This window comes from Staurois parvus, unplaced genomic scaffold (assembly GCF_062004578.1).
Source record: "Staurois parvus isolate SC_StPar_1 unplaced genomic scaffold, SC_StPar_1.0 ptg000362l, whole genome shotgun sequence".
Classification (NCBI taxonomy): Eukaryota; Metazoa; Chordata; class Amphibia; order Anura; family Ranidae; genus Staurois; species Staurois parvus.
The window spans coordinates 7163163-7179971 of record NW_028318158.1 but is presented as its reverse complement, the minus strand read 5'-3'; the positions used below and the strand labels follow the sequence as shown (position 1 = coordinate 7179971).

Sequence of the window (16809 nt, the reverse complement as noted above, 5' to 3'; positions counted from 1 at the left end):
GCCTATCCGTGCCATATATGAGTGCTGCCTTTCAGTGCCCATCAGTGATGCCTGTCAATGCTCATCAATGCCTCCTCATCAGTGCCACCTGTCAGTGCCCATCACTGCAGCCTCATTAGCGCACATCAGTGAAGGAGAAAAATCACTTATTTACAAAATTTTATAACAAAAACTAAGAAAAAACTTTTTTTTTATTTCAAAATTTTCAGTGGTTTTTGATTTAAGAAAAAATAAAAAACCCAGAGGTGATTAAATATCACCAAAATAAAGCTCTGTCATAAAAAAATGATACAAATTTCATATGGGTACAGTGTTGCATGATCGTGCAATTGTCATTCAAAGTGCAACAGCGCTGGAAATTGGCCTGGGCAGGAAGGGGGTAGAAGTGCCCTGTAGGCTAGTGGTTAAACCTAATTCATGTTTATGTAAACAAAGAATTCGTAATTTAACATTTGGTTGCCAAAATGGCTACATAGCAGAGAGCAGTGAGGCGCCATTAGATGAACTGAACTGCTGTGGTCCAATGAGTTGGTAAAGGTTTTAATGATCACCTATTACATAGGTTTACACAGTATAATAAAACCTATACATAAAAGGGGTAGGGCAAGCTGATGGATAAGTTGAAGACTACTGCCATATCATTATCCAAACAATTCGGTACTTGGTGCTGACAAGCACATGGTTGGGTTAGGGTAAGATATCTAGTTTTGAAGGTTAATGTCAAAATAACATTCTTTCAAGCATGTAAAACCACCAGCAACCCCTTATCCCTCTACCCCTAGGGAAAAAAAACTATAATTTAGCTATTGTAGTGTGGAGGGGCCACTAATGAGTGTTTTTTCTTGTGCCCCGATTTGGGCTTTAAAATATTGCTGGTATAACTTCCTTTCTTTATATTTTTTTAGAAATTTATTTGCGTATGAAAAAAAATCATATTTTGTACAAGAGTGAGTGCAGAATTTCCTATCAATAGTGATCGCCCCTTCCAACATGCTCCTCTCCTACTAGACATATATTTAAGCAGACCTAGCATCAGACATACTGTATTTTCATGGTAATTGCATGCATGATCAGTGATTTGTAAGTGTAACACATACAGCTATTACCTCTCACAGAGATCACGTGCTCCCCTGGCAATGCCTTCATCTTTTCTTTTTAGAAAGACAGATCCATCTTTGTCCTCAGCCATCATTCATCATTGTTCAGTCCATTTACTTTCTGGACTTAGGTGCCAGCTGAGAGATAACACAATCATGAAAAAAATGTCAACTCCCCAATTTATAACCTCAAAAATATAGCTGGCCATACAGCAGATCCTATACAGTGCAAATGTGGAACAGTGGCTGCAAATGATTGATGCAGCCTCTTTTAGGCTGACACTTTTCTGCCCGATTCCTTTCATTCTTCAGTCGAGGGTTGAAGGGCTGAGTGGCAGCGGTTCATCAGGACGAAATTTGCACAGTGTATGGCCAGCTTAAGGTGCTCATGGAGGGGCTTTGGGCTGAGCAAACAAAATTACATTTTTGCTGGCTAGCTGGAAAGTTTGCCGGGAAAAATACAAATTACACTAACCATTTTTATTAAAAACAGAGGGTTTAGTTGAACAACATTTGGAATTGTATATGGAAGCCACAATTTAAACTCTAAAACTGGCTGTGTACTTTCTTTTTATTTTCCTGTGCTAGTGGAACAAGGATTTCTCTCCTTGCACACGAGTGAGATGGGTAGAGGAACCCCACCCCCAAAGAAAAATTTTCCAGCATGCTGCTGAACCGGCCAAATTTCAATCATTGCTTTGTCCATGCTTGCTCAACAAACGTCAAGCATCTGATAGACTTCTGCTAAAGCAGTGGTTCTCAACCTTCCTAATGCCGTGACCCTTTAATACAGTTCCTCATGTTGTGGTGACCCCCAACCATAAAATTATTTACCCAGTAATTATAATTCATGAGTGTCGTTTTACCTCCAATACTGCTGCTTTCAACACAGCAGCTGCTCTTTACACATCGGAAAGATGTGTTTTCTGATGGTCTTAGGGGACCCCTGTGAAAGGGTCGTGCGACCCACAGGTTGAGAACCACTGTGTTAAAGGGAGGACTTGCTGGAAACCATTTCTCATTCAGAAGATGCAGCCAGTCGGCTGCAACTGCTGATCAGTGTATTCCAAGAGATGTGGAAGCACTGTCGGAATACAATGCCTTCTTCGGGAAAGGTGGGTGGGATTTCTCAATGCACAGAGCAAGCAAAACTAAATTATTTTTTTTGTGTGTGTCTAGCTGCTAAGTGCAATATAAATTTTGGTGCTTGTGCATTTCTTGACAAATGACTACGAAGATCAATTTCTGCTGCAGCCTCTTGCCCTGTAACTTGCTGCAGACTAAGGAAATTGTTTCTTCTACCTGCAGCAGACTAATAACACCACCTCAGTTTATTGAAGTCACCTGTCATCTTCTGTGTGAATTACAGTTGTGATTGCACTTTGAAAAAAAATATCTGCTATAGTCTGTTTGAATGATTCTTTAGTTTCACTTGTATTTGCTCTCTGGGACGTTGTTTAGTATTTAGCACTGTGGGTTTAGTGTGCCTAGTAGGAGGTGAATGCAAGTTGCCAGCACAGCATTTGCATGCCATTTGCAGCATTTGGTTGCCTCACGTTTTCCTATAGGTCTCTCGCTAATACCGAAAACATGAATAGGTTTATTGAGATCTGTCTAACATTTGACAGCATGCGAGTGTTTTATGAGTGTAAGTGGAATGATAGATTGTAAATTCTAAGGCCAGGCATATATGGCTTTATGTACCCTTTGAAATGCTTAAGAATATGACAAAGTACAAAGCACATTTAGGGAATCTAATCCTAACACTGTCATAGTTAGTAGGGTGTGAGCATTTGTTTGATGAAATATAAAGTGTATTTGGAGAATTCTCCACCCCTTGCTACTTTTCTTTCTGTTTACATGGGAATAGGAGTGTGTTGATTATTTTGACGCTTGCCTAGGCTTCACCTTTCTCACTGACATTCCAGTTCTAGTGACACCTATACCTTCGCAGGCATGCCATGCAGTGAACGTGACCCTCTGCGTGTCAGGCTGAATTGCTTTAAAGAGGAGACTAGTTCCCGAGTGATTAGATTAGGGCGAATTCCAGTAGCTGCTGTTTGCTCTGAAAAAGGACATTGCTAGTTTGGTGAAGTCCTGGCTCATGATGGTGTTTGCTGTGATATGTGAGAGAGAATGTTCAGGCTCTAGTTCCAGTTATCAAAGTGTTACTAAACCCAGGACCCTGCATTCACTATATCTGTTCTCCCACAGTACACACAACATGGTAATGCAATTATTTTAGTAAATGTAAACTGCTAAATACCTTTTCTCATCAGCAGTTAGAGCAGTCTTGTGACTTCTATCAGTGTTCAGCTGAGCACTGGTTAACACTTGTAGGAGGAGTTTTTTTTCTACTCTAGGAGGATGCAGACCTAAGACCTCTGCCTGGCGAGTGCTGACTGACCCTCTGCTGATCACATGAACTCTCCCAAGAAAAAAAAGGCTCTCTAGCAATACACACCAAACTGAGCATCTGCAGAGTGACTCCACACGATATGTCTTATCAGGAGATAAGAGGGGGACACTGGAATTGTTCCCCTCAATTCAGTTTGTCTTTTTTTCAGCGAGACTAACTATGCAACTGTTACTTTTATTCCCAGACCCTATATCATTTATATACAGTGGGGAAAATAATTATCTGATCCCCTAAAGATTTTGTAAGTATACTCAGTTGAAAAGAACTGAAGGGTCTATAATTTTTATCGTAGGTGTATTTTAAATGACAGAGACAGAATATCAACCAAAAATCCAGAAAAAAACATGATGCAAATGTTATAAACTGAGTTGCAGTTCAGTGAGTAAAATGGGTATTTGATCCCCTAACAACCAACAAGAATTCTGGCTCCCACAGACTGGTTATGTGCTCATGTGGTACACAGATTAGTCCTGTCAATTTAAGAAGGTGCTCCTAACAACAACACGTTATGTGTATAAAAGACACCTGTCCACAGAATCTCTTTCTTGGGCACCACAATGGGTAAGACCAAATTGTTGTCAAAGGACGTCAAGGACAAGATTATAGGCCTGCACAAGGCTGGAATAGGCTGCAAGACCATCCGCAAGAAGCTTAGTAAGGAGGAGACAACTGCTGGAGCAATTATTCGCAAATGGAAGAAATACAAAATAACCATCAATCTCCCTCTGTCTGGATTTCGTCTCATGAGAAAAGTGAGGGATCAGCCCAGAACTACACGAGAGGAGCTTGTGAATGATGTCAAGGCAGTTAGGACCACAGTCACCAAACAAAACATTGGTAATACAATATGCCGCCATGGATTGAAATCCTGCAGCACCCGCAAGGTCCCCCTCCTCAAGAAGGCACATGTATAGACCCATCTGAAGTTTGCCAATGAACATCTGAATGATTCAGAGAAGGATTGGGAGAAAGTGCTGTGGTCAGATGAGACTGAAATTGAGCTTGTGGCATTAACTCATTACCATTCCTACAGCCAAGCATGGAAACATGCTTTGGGGTTGTTTCTCTGCTAAAGGTACAGGCTGACTTTGCCCCATTGAGGGGCCAATAGATGGGGCCATGTATTGTAAAATCTTGGATGAGAACCTTCTTCCCTCAGCCAGAACACTGAAGATAGGTCATGGATGGGTCATCCAGCATGACAATGACCTAAAACATACCGCCAAGGCAACAAAGGAGTGGCTCAAGAAGAAGCACATTAAGATCATGGAGTGGCCTAGCCAGTCTCCAGACCCTAATCCTATAGAAAATTTATAGAGGGAGCTGGAACTTTGAGTTGCCAAGCAACAGCCAAGAAACCGTAAGGATTTAGAGAAGATCTGTAAAGAAGAGTGGACCAAAATCCCTCCTGAGATGTGTGCAAACCTGGTAACCAACTACAAGAAACGTCCTATCTCTGTGCTTGCCAACAAGTGTTTCTCTACCAAGTACTAAGTCATGTTTTGCTTGGAGATCAAATACTTATTTTACTCACTGAACTGCAACTCAATATATAACATTTGTATCGTGTTTTTTTTTTTTTCTGGATTTTTGCTCGATATCCTTTCTTTATCATTTAAAATACACATATGGTAAATATTATAGACCCTTCCTTTCTTTGTAAATGTGCAAACTTGTAAAATCTGCAGGGGATTAAATAATTATTTTCCCCACTGTGTGTGTGTGTGTTTGTGTGTGTGTGTATACAGTAGGGCAAAAAAGTATTTAGTCAGCCACCAATTGTGCAAGTTCTCCAACTTAAAAAGATGAGAGAGGCCTGTAATTGGCATCATAGGTAGACCTCAACTATGAGATACAAAATGAGAAAACAAAATCCAGACAATCACATTGGCTGATTTGGAAAGAATTTATTTGCAAATTTTGGTGGAAAATAAGTATTTGGTCACCTACAAACAAGCAAGATTTCTGGCTCTCACAGACCTGTACCTTCTTCTTTAAGAGGCTCCTCTGTCCTGCACTCATTACCTGTATCAATGGCACCTGTTTGAACTTGTTATCAGTAAAAAAGACACCTGTCCACAACCTCAAACAGTCACACTCCAGACTCCACTATTGTGAAGACCAAAGAGCTATCGAAGGACACCAGAAACAAAATTGTAGACCTGCACCAGGCTGGGAAGACTGAATCTACAATAGGCAAGCAGCTTGGTGTGAACAAATCAACTGTGGGAGCAATAATTAGAAAATGGAAGACATACAAGACCACTGATAATCTCCCTCGATCTGGGGCTCCACGCAAGATCTCACCCCGTGGGGTCAAAATGATCACAAGAATAGTGAGCAAAAATCCCAGGACCACACGGGGGGACCTAGTGAATGACCTGCAGAGAGCTGGGACCAACGTAACAAAGGCTACTATCAGTAACACACTACGCCGCCAGGGACTCAGATCCTGCAGTGCCAGACGTGTCCCCCTGCTTAAGGCAGTACATGTCGGGGCCCGTCTGAAGTTTTGCTAGAGAGCATTTGGATGATGCAGAAGAGGATTGGGAAAATGTCATATGGTCAGATGAAACCAAAATAGAACTGTTTGGTAGAAACACAACTCGTGTTTGGAGGAGAGAGAATGCTGAGTTGCATCCAAAGAACACCACACCTACTGTGAAGCATGGGGGTGGCAACATCATGCTTTGGGGCTGTTTCTCCACAAAGGGACCAGGACGACTGATCCAGGTACAGGACAGAATGAATGGGGCCATGTATCGTGAGATTTTGAGTGCAAACCTCCTTCCATCAGCAAGGGCATTGAAGATGAAACGTGGCTGGGTCTTCCAACATGACAATGATCCCAAACATACCACCTGGGCAATGAAGGAGTGGCTTTGTAAGAAGCAATTCAAGGTCCTGGAGTGGCCTAGCCAGTCTCCAGATCTCAACCCCATAGAAAACCTTTGGAGGGAGTTGAAAGTCCGTGTTGCCCAGCGACAGCCCCAAAACATCACTGCTCTAGAGGAGATCTGCATGGAGGAATGGGCCAAAATACCAGCAACAGTGTGTGCCAACCTTGTGAAGACTTACAGGAAACGTTTGACCTCTGTCATTGCCAACAAAGGATATATAACAAAGTATTGAGATGAACTTTTCATATTGACCAAATACTTATGTTCCACCATAATTTGCAAATAAATTCTTTCCAAATCAGCCAATGTGATTGTCTGGATTTTTTTTCTCATTTTGTCTCTCATAGTTGAGGTCTACATATGATGCCAATTACAGGCCTCTCTCATCTTTTTAAGTGGGAGAACAATTGGTGGCTGACTAAATACTTTTTTGCCCCTCTGTATATAGCGCCAACAGTTTGTACTTTCTCCCTTATATTGTTAAGTGCTGCGCAATTACAATACATTTCAGTACAGAAGGAATGTGAGGGCCCTGCTCGTGGAGCTTACAATTTATAATGGGCATGATGGTGGAAAAATATAGCTCAGAAATCCAGTGAGCTGATAACTTACTGTGCTGCACTGTTTTAAGTTAGCATTGTTCCTAGTTCTTTTTGTGGACTACAGAACACCCTCCCCCTATTATGGACATGGCGAAGTGTTTTGTTGTCCAAACACATCTTCTGTCCCTGGGTGGCAATGCTGCTCCTTCATAGACAGGACAGTGAATGAATTTTGTTATCTTAAGACCGGAAGTTTGATTCTTACTTTTTGTAACAAGTACCAACTCACACTTCCGCAATTACCCTCCACCCCTAGAAGCTCCTGGGACATCAGACATTTACAGGAGGCTGTAGGGCACCATCCCACTGTGCTGCTGTGCCTTGTGAATGCGCAGTGGGAATCCGGCTGTGGGACTTCAGGAAGTCACAACCAGCTCCCATATCCAAGATTGCCGCGCTTTGGCTCTCCTCTCAAGTGCTGCTAAGAATCGGCTGTGAGGAAGGTAGCGCTGCACTCAAGGGACTAGTAATTGTCTAGGACACGGGTGTCAAACTGGCAGTCCTCCAGCTGTTGCCAAACTACAAGTCCCATGAGGCATTGCAAGGTTGACAGTTACAAGGCATGATGGGACTTGTAGTTTCGAAACAGCTGGAGGGGCGCCAGTTTGACACCCTTGGTCTAGGAGTATAAGGTGAAGAGCTGGCAACTTGTTCGCCTGATTAAAAGTACTTTATTCATAAAGGGTAGACTGTGCAAGTTACAGCACCTTGCGCGTTTCTGTGAAAAACCTTTTTCATAGCCATAAAACAACTCAGAACAAACATATTTAAATACTAGACACAAAGACAATCTCTGTAAAACTGCACATTATTATTATTATTATTATACAGTATTTATATAACGCTAGAAGGTTTGCTCAGCGCTGTTCATTATAGTGGGAGACAGAACATGAGACAATACAGTAACAAAACACGAGGGGGTCAAGGGCCCTTCTCTTTCGAGCTTACAATCTATCCATCACTTACATTCCAGCATATATACTACAAAGGTGGAACTGCAATTAATAAAATCACGTATAGGAAAAACCTCCCCAGTAGTGCAGGATGGTAATTGTCTGATTCTTAAAAGTCAGCAGCTAGAGCAGGGCCCTCCTAACCCTCTTGTATTGAACTGTATTGTTGCTGTATTGTCTCTCGTTATATTGTAAAGCGCGGTGCAAACTGTTGGCGCTATATAAATCCTGTATAATAATATTAATAACAATACAGCATTTGTAGTTACCAACGTTTGTTTATTTTTTTGGAAAACAAAGTAAAGTTCCTTTTTAGAAAATGTAACAAAAAAAAAGTTTGCTTAAGATACACTTTAGGTATGTCAGGCCCAGACAAATTTTCCAAAAAGTTAGAAGCAACAATGTGACATTGATCGGACAGTAGTGTCGTATGGAACACATGTAGATAGCTACACAGGGTAATAAAACAAAGCAAACAGGTGCGTGGGAGATCTAGCAAACTTGCCTATTTAGTAAATGGCCCCCATTCCCATGGAAATGGAAGTTCCTGAAAGCTGCTAAGTTTGGAAAAGTTTCTGACAACAGATGCCAGTGAGTAATAAGGACATGGAATGGAGATTCCCCAGAATATAAACTCCATGAGAGCAATAGAGAAGTGAAAATGCTGTGTAGGTGGCACTCACAAAACACACTTTAAAAAGGAGCTTCTGGGAAAAGGTTTCCAACAGCAACAATAGCTCTTATTTTGTATTGCGCTTCACTGCGTGTATCAGCAGTTGGAATTGGTTAAAGGGGTCAGTCTAGCTGTCATTTGTTCTGTATTCTTAAGGGCTTCCTGTGTTCGCACATTACCTATCCCAATCAGAAAAATATCAAAGCTGAGCCAAGGGATAAGTACATATTGTCTAAAAGAAAGAGGTGTGTTTTCCTGTTTGAATTTTGGTGTGCTTTGTGTATTTGTTCCAGATCTGTGCAACAATCCATTGTGAACTTTTGGCTCTGTGCAGGAGCTTCCTGTAAACACGACCGGTCAGTGATGCGCTCTCCACTTGAGCAGGTTGACTGGTCTTGAATCCTCCCCCTTCTGTAGTTTTCTACAGGCAGCCTGTGAAGGGTAGAGCAAGGGTGTGCCTTGCCATCCTACGCTAAGTGGCTGTGTACTTCTATTTATAGTGTAGGCTTTCTCAACCAGGGTTCCATGAAACCCTAGGGTTCATCCAGAGGTTGCTAAGGGTTCCTTGAGCAATGAACAAGTTCTGCCTCTCAGATAAGCTCTCACTGTGTTATTTGTTACTTGTGGTAACTTAAAACTTTACGTTCCAGGTCTAATTATTGTCATGCTAAGATGTGTTATATGCCTGACTGTGAAATCATAATTGGGAGTGAACATGATGCTAATTTTGTGGCAAAACGTCATGCTTCTGTCCTGTGCCAGAAGTAACTGTGTCAGTTTTCAGAGGGTGATATGGTGTAAGGGCACTGTAGGATTTCTAATTGTGCAGTCTCAAGTCCCCAGAAATACATTGGCTGCCAAGTCTCACAAATGTCCCCATTTTCATTTCTGCAGATATCATCGACCCAGCTATCCTGCGGCCTGGACGCCTAGACAAAACTCTGTATGTTGGACTTCCACCCCCTGCTGACCGGCTGGCTATCCTAAGAACCATTACCAAAGTAATTTAACTCATAATATTGTGCTTTGAAGTGTCATATAACATGCATTTCAGAATAGATTGCCTTCCTCTTCCTTTGAGGAACACAGGAAGTCTTAAACCTTCAGCTTATAGTGCTGCCTAGAGGAGGATTGGACACTGGTGAGCAAAAAAACCTAAGCAAGACCAGGGTAGAACAACTCCAACTTTCAGTATGCCTTTATATGGCTCTTGTCCTTTTGGAGCACTTTTCTTCAGCTTACCTCCACTTATTGACCAACTCTCAAGTTAGGTCAAAAGCAGACTTCCCAATATCATGGTTATGATCTTTCACTCTTTACAATCTCCTGTCAGCAGCTCAATGGTTCTCATTAAAGCCAATACAGGGGAAAGATTAAAAGTTCTCTCGTAGTGTAGTAACCCCAAGATGTGAAATTTATTCTCGTATATAAAGAAGCATACTCGCAAAATGAGTGCACTAATCCCATGCATAAGAATCATCGCCTGTTTCATTAAAAAACAAGTTACCCCCTTATACAGCAAGTAAGATCTTACTGACTGGGTAAAATTCCTTTACAGGGATCTCACAACCCTTGTGCTAAATATCAGCTGTGATAAATCAAAGAATGCCCCCACCCCCATATGTGTCTCCTGTCAAGGTGTTTGGTGCTTTAACTAAAGAGCCAGACTGCAGCACTGTTTTGTAACAATGGTTTGATTCCCACAACCTTTGAGTTACAGCTCCTCTTTGGAGCAGCTCTAGTAGGATGGATTTTACTGGTGGCAAGTACACTTATCTTCTCCAGCAGGAGAATCCCAAAGAGCAAATTGCAAAGCAGTCTTTCTCTGAGCGTTAAGAAGCATCCCTTAAATTTCTCAATTTTCTCGACTTCAATGTTGAGGCCCTCCAAGCTTTGCTCCTCAACCACCCGCAAAAGGAGTTTTATGCCTTTCTATTTTAGAACTTGAAACCTTCCTTTTGTCTTTTCACAGACTGGCAGATCTCCACTGGTCTCCCAAAGGACTTCAGGACCAAGGTGTCATAGCTCCAGTCCCTGCTGCAGAACAGAGTTTTACTTCAACCTGTTCCCAGATCTTTCTTTGCCTCCCTTCACTAGGGAAACTTTATGGCTTCTGTGGACATAGAAGATGCCTACTTGCGTACAGCAGGTAAAATAAATATTGAACACGTCACCGTTTTTCTCAGTAATAATATTTTTAAAGGTGCTATTGACATGAAAATGTCACCACATATCGGTGGTAACCCATGCAATCCAAACATACAAAAAACACAAAACAAATAAGTTAAAAAATGAAGTTATGTGTAATAAAATGGACTGACACAGAAAAAAGTATTGAACATATGAAGAAAGGGAGGTGCAAAAAGGCATGGAAAGCCAAGACTCCAGCTGAAATCTGTCATTACTTAGAAAGCAATCCTGCCCCTTGTCAGTGCAAATTAATACCAGCTGGTTCATTCTCAACTGATGGCCTATAAAAAGATGCCTCACTACCAAGGTGTCGCACAAGAAACCTCTCATAATGGGTAAAAGCAAAGAGCTCTCTGAAGACCTTCACAACCTTATTGTTGCAAAACATACTGATGGCAGTGGTTACAAAAGGATTTCTAAACTTCTGAATGTTCCAGTGAGCACTGTTGAGGGCAATAATCTGGAAGTGGAAAGAACATCATTTCACCATAAACCAGCCATGACCTAGTGCTCCTCGCAAGATTTCTGACAGGGGAGTGAAAAGAATTATCAGAAGAGTTCTCCAAGAGCCAAGGGCCACCTGTGTTTAGCTTCAGAAAGACCTGGAATTAGTAGGTACAATTGTGTCAAAGAAAACCATAAGTAATGTACGTCATGGCCTGTATACACACTCACTACGCAAACCTCCATTGCCGAAGAAAAAGCTTGTTGAAGCTCGTTTAAAGTTTGCTGCACAACATTTAGGCAAGCCTGTGAAATACTAGGAGAATATAGTCTGGTCAGATGAGACCAAAATTGAACTCGTCAGATGTCATAATACACACTATGTTTGGAGGTCAAATGGCACTGCACATCACCCCAGAAACACCATATCAGCAGTGAAGTTTGGAGGTGGGCAAATCATGGTGTGGGGCTGTTTTTCAGCATACAGCACTAACAAACTTCTTATGATTGAAGGAAGGATGAATAGAGAAATGTATCAAGACATTCTTGATAAAAATCTGCTGCCATCTACCAGAATGATGAAACGAGGGTGGACATTTCAGTAAGACAATGATCCCAAACACAAAGCCAAAAAAAAATGAATTGGTTTCAAAAAGAGAAAATAAAGCTGCTCGAATGGCCCAGCCAATCACCTGACTTGAATACAATAGAAAATGTATGGAAAGATTCCATATTATTACACATAACTTAATTTCTCAACTTATTTGTTCTGGTTTCTTTGTATGTATGGATTGCATGGGTTGCTAATGTGGTGAAAATTTCATGTCAATAGCACTTTTTAAAATATATTTACCTAGAAAAATGGTGACATGTTCAATACTTTACCTGCTGTATGTAAGTAAGCATTTTCTATGTCCACAGAAGCCAAAAAGTTTCCCTATTGAAGGGAGGCAATGACAGGTCTGTGAACAGGTTGAAGCAAAACTCTGTAGGGATTGGAGCTAGGAGACCTTGGTCCTGAAGTCCCAACTTCACAGAAAACATCTGTAATGCAATATTCTATCATCCTGGAACACATCAATACCATCTCTAGACAGACTGATTTGTTTGACGCCAAGGACCAGGCTGTCTACCAAGCAAACATTTCTGCCTCATCTGATGCCATCGGGTGTAAGGTCCTTCATGTTACTCTGAGTATTGGGCAGCCCCATTTTCCTGTTGTCATGCTAGGCTTGTGTGCAGTTCTTTTCTGTTGGCTCACCCCTCGGTACTGAAGGTTTAAGACCCCTTGTGTCCCTCAATGGACGAGAAAGAAAATAGGATCTTTGTACTTGCTGTAAAAAACCTTTTCCATTGGGGGGGGGGGGGCAAGGTCCCATCCCATCGTGTTTATTATGATCATGCGCTCCATACTGCTTTGCTACAAAACTGAGGCATGCTAGTTGTAGGAGGGGATATTCCCTGGGCTGACCTACAATTTTTTTTCCCCCCAGTGTTCAGTCCTCTTGTGGGCAGCAGTATAACCCAACGTTTTAGGACTTCTGTTTCCCCTCAGTGGACTCCAGACAAAGGATTTTATGGTGAATATAAAATCAACTAAAAATCCTGTATAAATGGGAGATCCCCTTAATGGGCACCACATAAGTTCTGCATTGGGAACTCCTCACTGGCATACCCCAAGCGGTGTAATAAACTTTAGGGCCCATGTACATAGATGTTTGCAGGTGCAAATCTGCTTTGCTGTAAAAATACCAGATGTTCCATGCTCGAGGTGCTGAATGTGACACGTACAGCCAGCCGTAGAAGTAAATGACTGTACATGACCATACACAAGAAAACACAGCGGTGTGTGACGTATCGTATTCCAAGAACCTCTGCACCATCTGCAATTTCCCAAGTCCAGGAAATGTTGGGATACTTAAGTTAGAGATTTGCCCCAACTTTCACAGAAAAATAATTTTCTTAAAGAAGACACAGTTTGAGTGTGGTTTAGATTTCCAAAGACTCTTTTTTTTGTTATTCTGTTGTTTTTCTAGAATGGAGCTCGGCCTCCCCTTGCATCTGATGTTGACCTAGAAATGATCGCCTATGACGAGCGTTGTGACTGTTTTACGTAAGTTGTCATTAAATAACTGTTAACTTGATTTGATATAGGCAGATTTCTTTTTTTTGAAGGCAAAATTTACTTTCACTAAAAATGCAGTCGCTTTACTAGAGACCAGAGAGACGGATGAAATCACTGAGAATGCAGCCTATCCATTCACTATAAACCAATGACCTCACTGCAAATGCAACCTATCCATTTATTTTCAACCACCATCACTGAGAATGTAGCCTTTCTGTTCACTAGAGACTATCGATATCACTAAGAATGTAGGCTGTCCTTTTGCTGCCAATATCTCAGAGAATGCAGCTCATTCATTCAATAGAAGTTGGTGATTCACAAGGAGAGATGGATGCCATTCGAATGAACCCACATGGATTGAATAGAGTGTCTCTGTTGGCTTCAGCCCTTGCTCTGGCCACACCCTCTAATGTGTTTCACCCCGCCCATTGGGCCTTGGTCACAGAGCAAGCCCTCGATGGGCAGGGCAAAATGCATCAGAAGCTGGAGCAAGGACTGAGGCCAACACAGACACTCTTTATTCAATGTGGGCTGGTTTGAGCGGCGTCCATCTCTCCTTGTGAATCTAGACCCTTGGATAAGTGTTAGGACGTCCACTCCCATATTGCCACATCACTAAAAGCTGGTGATGTCACTGAGAATGCAGCCTATCCATTCATTGAAGACCAGTGACATTGCTGAGAATTTAGCCTGTCCCTTTACTTGAGACTAGTGACAGCAGTTTAAAAATGAAGTACATATGCTCAAAGTGCATGTCCTAGTATTTTGTATTGCAGAAATGTACTGAATGTGGTTTTTTTTGCCCAGACATACACTTTAAGAAAATGAATTGTCTTTAATTAAAAAGTAGACCATCACTACAGTTAAGTGTGATAAATATGAGATAAGCACCACTCCTCTGCACGGGCTGTTTTGTACAGGCTGTTAAAGCAGATCCTATGATAGTAATGTATGCATATGATGTTTCTAGAGAAGGTGACTACATCCTGTACCTTTTTTCAACTGGGGTGCCTTCAGGTATCTTTAGGGATGCCTTGGCAAAATGCCTAAAGATTGCCAACAAGCCTGGATCAGCCTGCTTTTTAGTGACACACAGCCACAGGTGTTCATTTTGCACTATTACAACATTCTAGCCGCCGGTGTCCTAACAACCAGTGACGTTGTGGTTGATAAGGAGGACATATGGCGCATGCACAGCATCCTTGTTTGGCCCTACTCTGCCCTTCTCCATCAGCACTGGGGTTACATTATCTGAGTGAGGGAGAGAAACTGGGGCAAAAGAGAAACACTGCAATACTCAGTGTACAAAGATGTATTTGCTTTGGAAGAATAAATATCCTCTAATATTTAGTGTCCTACACCTGTGGATGTTGTGTTATGTAAAACTGCAAGTTCAATTTTTTAAATTTTACAATGGGGTGCCTCGAGATTGTGCAGAATTTTAAAGGGTGCCATGACTGAAAAAAATGTTGAGAAACACTGATCTAATAGATCTCTATTAATACCCATGACATCCTAAATCGCAAGATATTTCCCAACACCTACTGCTTCACAGACATGACTTAGCATCATGATTTGCTTTAACCTTTCTTGAAGATTCAGACATCAGAAGAAGGCCTGAAAACCTGTTCTAAATGAGAAATGAAATGAGATTAGCCTTTATACCCTTGGGCGGCATGTGTCAGTACATATTCTTATGCCAGATCCTATGAAAGTAATTATTTAATTTTATGTTGTTTTAAGAAAGGCGGGTATGGTGCAGTCAGCTGACCCACCCTCACTATCAAAGAGAGCTGAGTTAATCCTTTTTTGCATTGGACAAAGAAAACCGATATAAAGATTAATGATATTGATTTCCCAGACTGCTAACTGTGAAGATGGTAACCTCTTTAGCATGTACAATATATTCTGGTGTTTCCAGTGAAGGAATTTGATAATGCGACAGCATACAAAGATATTTTAGAGAATTGTGCATTTCCAACTTTGAAATAGAAAAGGGTCTTCCTCAAACTGTTATTACAGTTTGCCTGTGCACAAAGCCAGTACTATAAAGATATGGTTTTATGAGTTTGGTGTGGAGGAACGTGAGCAGCCTTCAACAGAGGCCTGATCTCAACACTACTGAATGGCTTTGAAATGAATTGGAACACCAATTGCAATCCAGTCCACCTTGTCCTAACTACAGTACCTGACCTCACAAATGTTCTCTTGGACTAATAAGTGCAAATTCCCAAAGGCTCCTTCCAAACTCTTGTGGAAAGCTTTCCTAGAAGCAGTTATAGATGCAAGGGGGGAGGGGGGTAGCTTCATAATAACTCCTATGATTTAGCAATAGGATGTCCAACAACTTGTATAGTTGTGATGGTCAAGTGTCCACAAACTTTTGGCAATAAAGTATACATTGCCAAAGTATAAAGTTTTGATTTTATGTCCTTGGCCATAAACTGCATGGCTATGCATATTACCCTATAAGGAGAGTACCCAGGGCCAGATTTCACTGTAGCATGTAATGTAGCCTTTGGGGCCCTCACCAACATCACACAGAACATTTTATTGTTTTTTTTGGCCCTAGAATATTGTCAGTGTGTAAATAATCTTATATGAAATCACTATATGTCTGCTCGTGATGTAAAACAATACGTAACTAAAAACAATTTGTCTATGGCACCTACAGGCATGGATCTCTTGGGTAAATCGGCATGTTTGCTGTGCTCCCTGATTTTCTGTGTTGGTTGCCATTCTAGACTAAAGGGGCTCAATAGTGTTAGTTGGCAGTATTTATTGGTGGGATTACTAGACTGTAAATTTAGGTTATATTGGAATATTTGGAATAGTCCATCATTTTTAGTATTTTTGATTCTGATCACCTGAAATTTTGTTTTATGCACTCCTAAAGGTACATTCGAGTCATAGTTGCAGAGAGAGATAAAAACAGGCTAAGTCAGTAGATCCAGCCTGGCTACATAACTGCGAGTTATTATGAGTGATCTTAAAGGATAAACATTAAAGTCCGGACCACAAAGGATAGGAAAATGTCAGAGCTGTTAGTTTCATTTTGCACACCGTTGGTTCTTTTGTACCAATATAAATAGTGTGAACCAGCGCTTTGGATGTGATCCCTTAATTCACCACAGCTGCTTTACCAAGTGCTATACTAATCGTATCAGCCCTTATATGTACTCTTATATTTCATACAGCTCTATTGGTTTTTGTTTAAACATGTACAATAACCAAGCATATTCTCTACAATGCTCATATACGCAAATAAAAATTAAACATGATTCAATAAAGTGTCCTTTGTGCTTCAGTAAAGTCTCTCTGTGCATATAAAGTGTCCAAGTGCTTTCAGTTATTCACAGTATAATGCACAATGCTTTCAAACTTGTTAAAGTGTCCATGCTCAAAA

At 41.2% G+C, this 16809-nt stretch overlaps 1 protein-coding gene across 2 annotated transcripts in view; it reads left to right on the top strand.

Annotated features, from left to right (window-relative positions):
* NVL (nuclear VCP like) overlaps nucleotides 1-16809 on the top strand; it is an 81048-nt gene that overhangs the window by 51813 nt on the left and 12426 nt on the right. For both annotated transcript variants that reach the window (XM_089685068.1, XM_089685069.1), the window contains 2 exons: nucleotides 9539-9645; nucleotides 13315-13391. In XM_089685068.1, the coding sequence (XP_089541194.1) occupies nucleotides 9539-9645; nucleotides 13315-13391 (184 nt within the window). The remainder of the gene's footprint in view (nucleotides 1-9538; nucleotides 9646-13314; nucleotides 13392-16809) is intronic.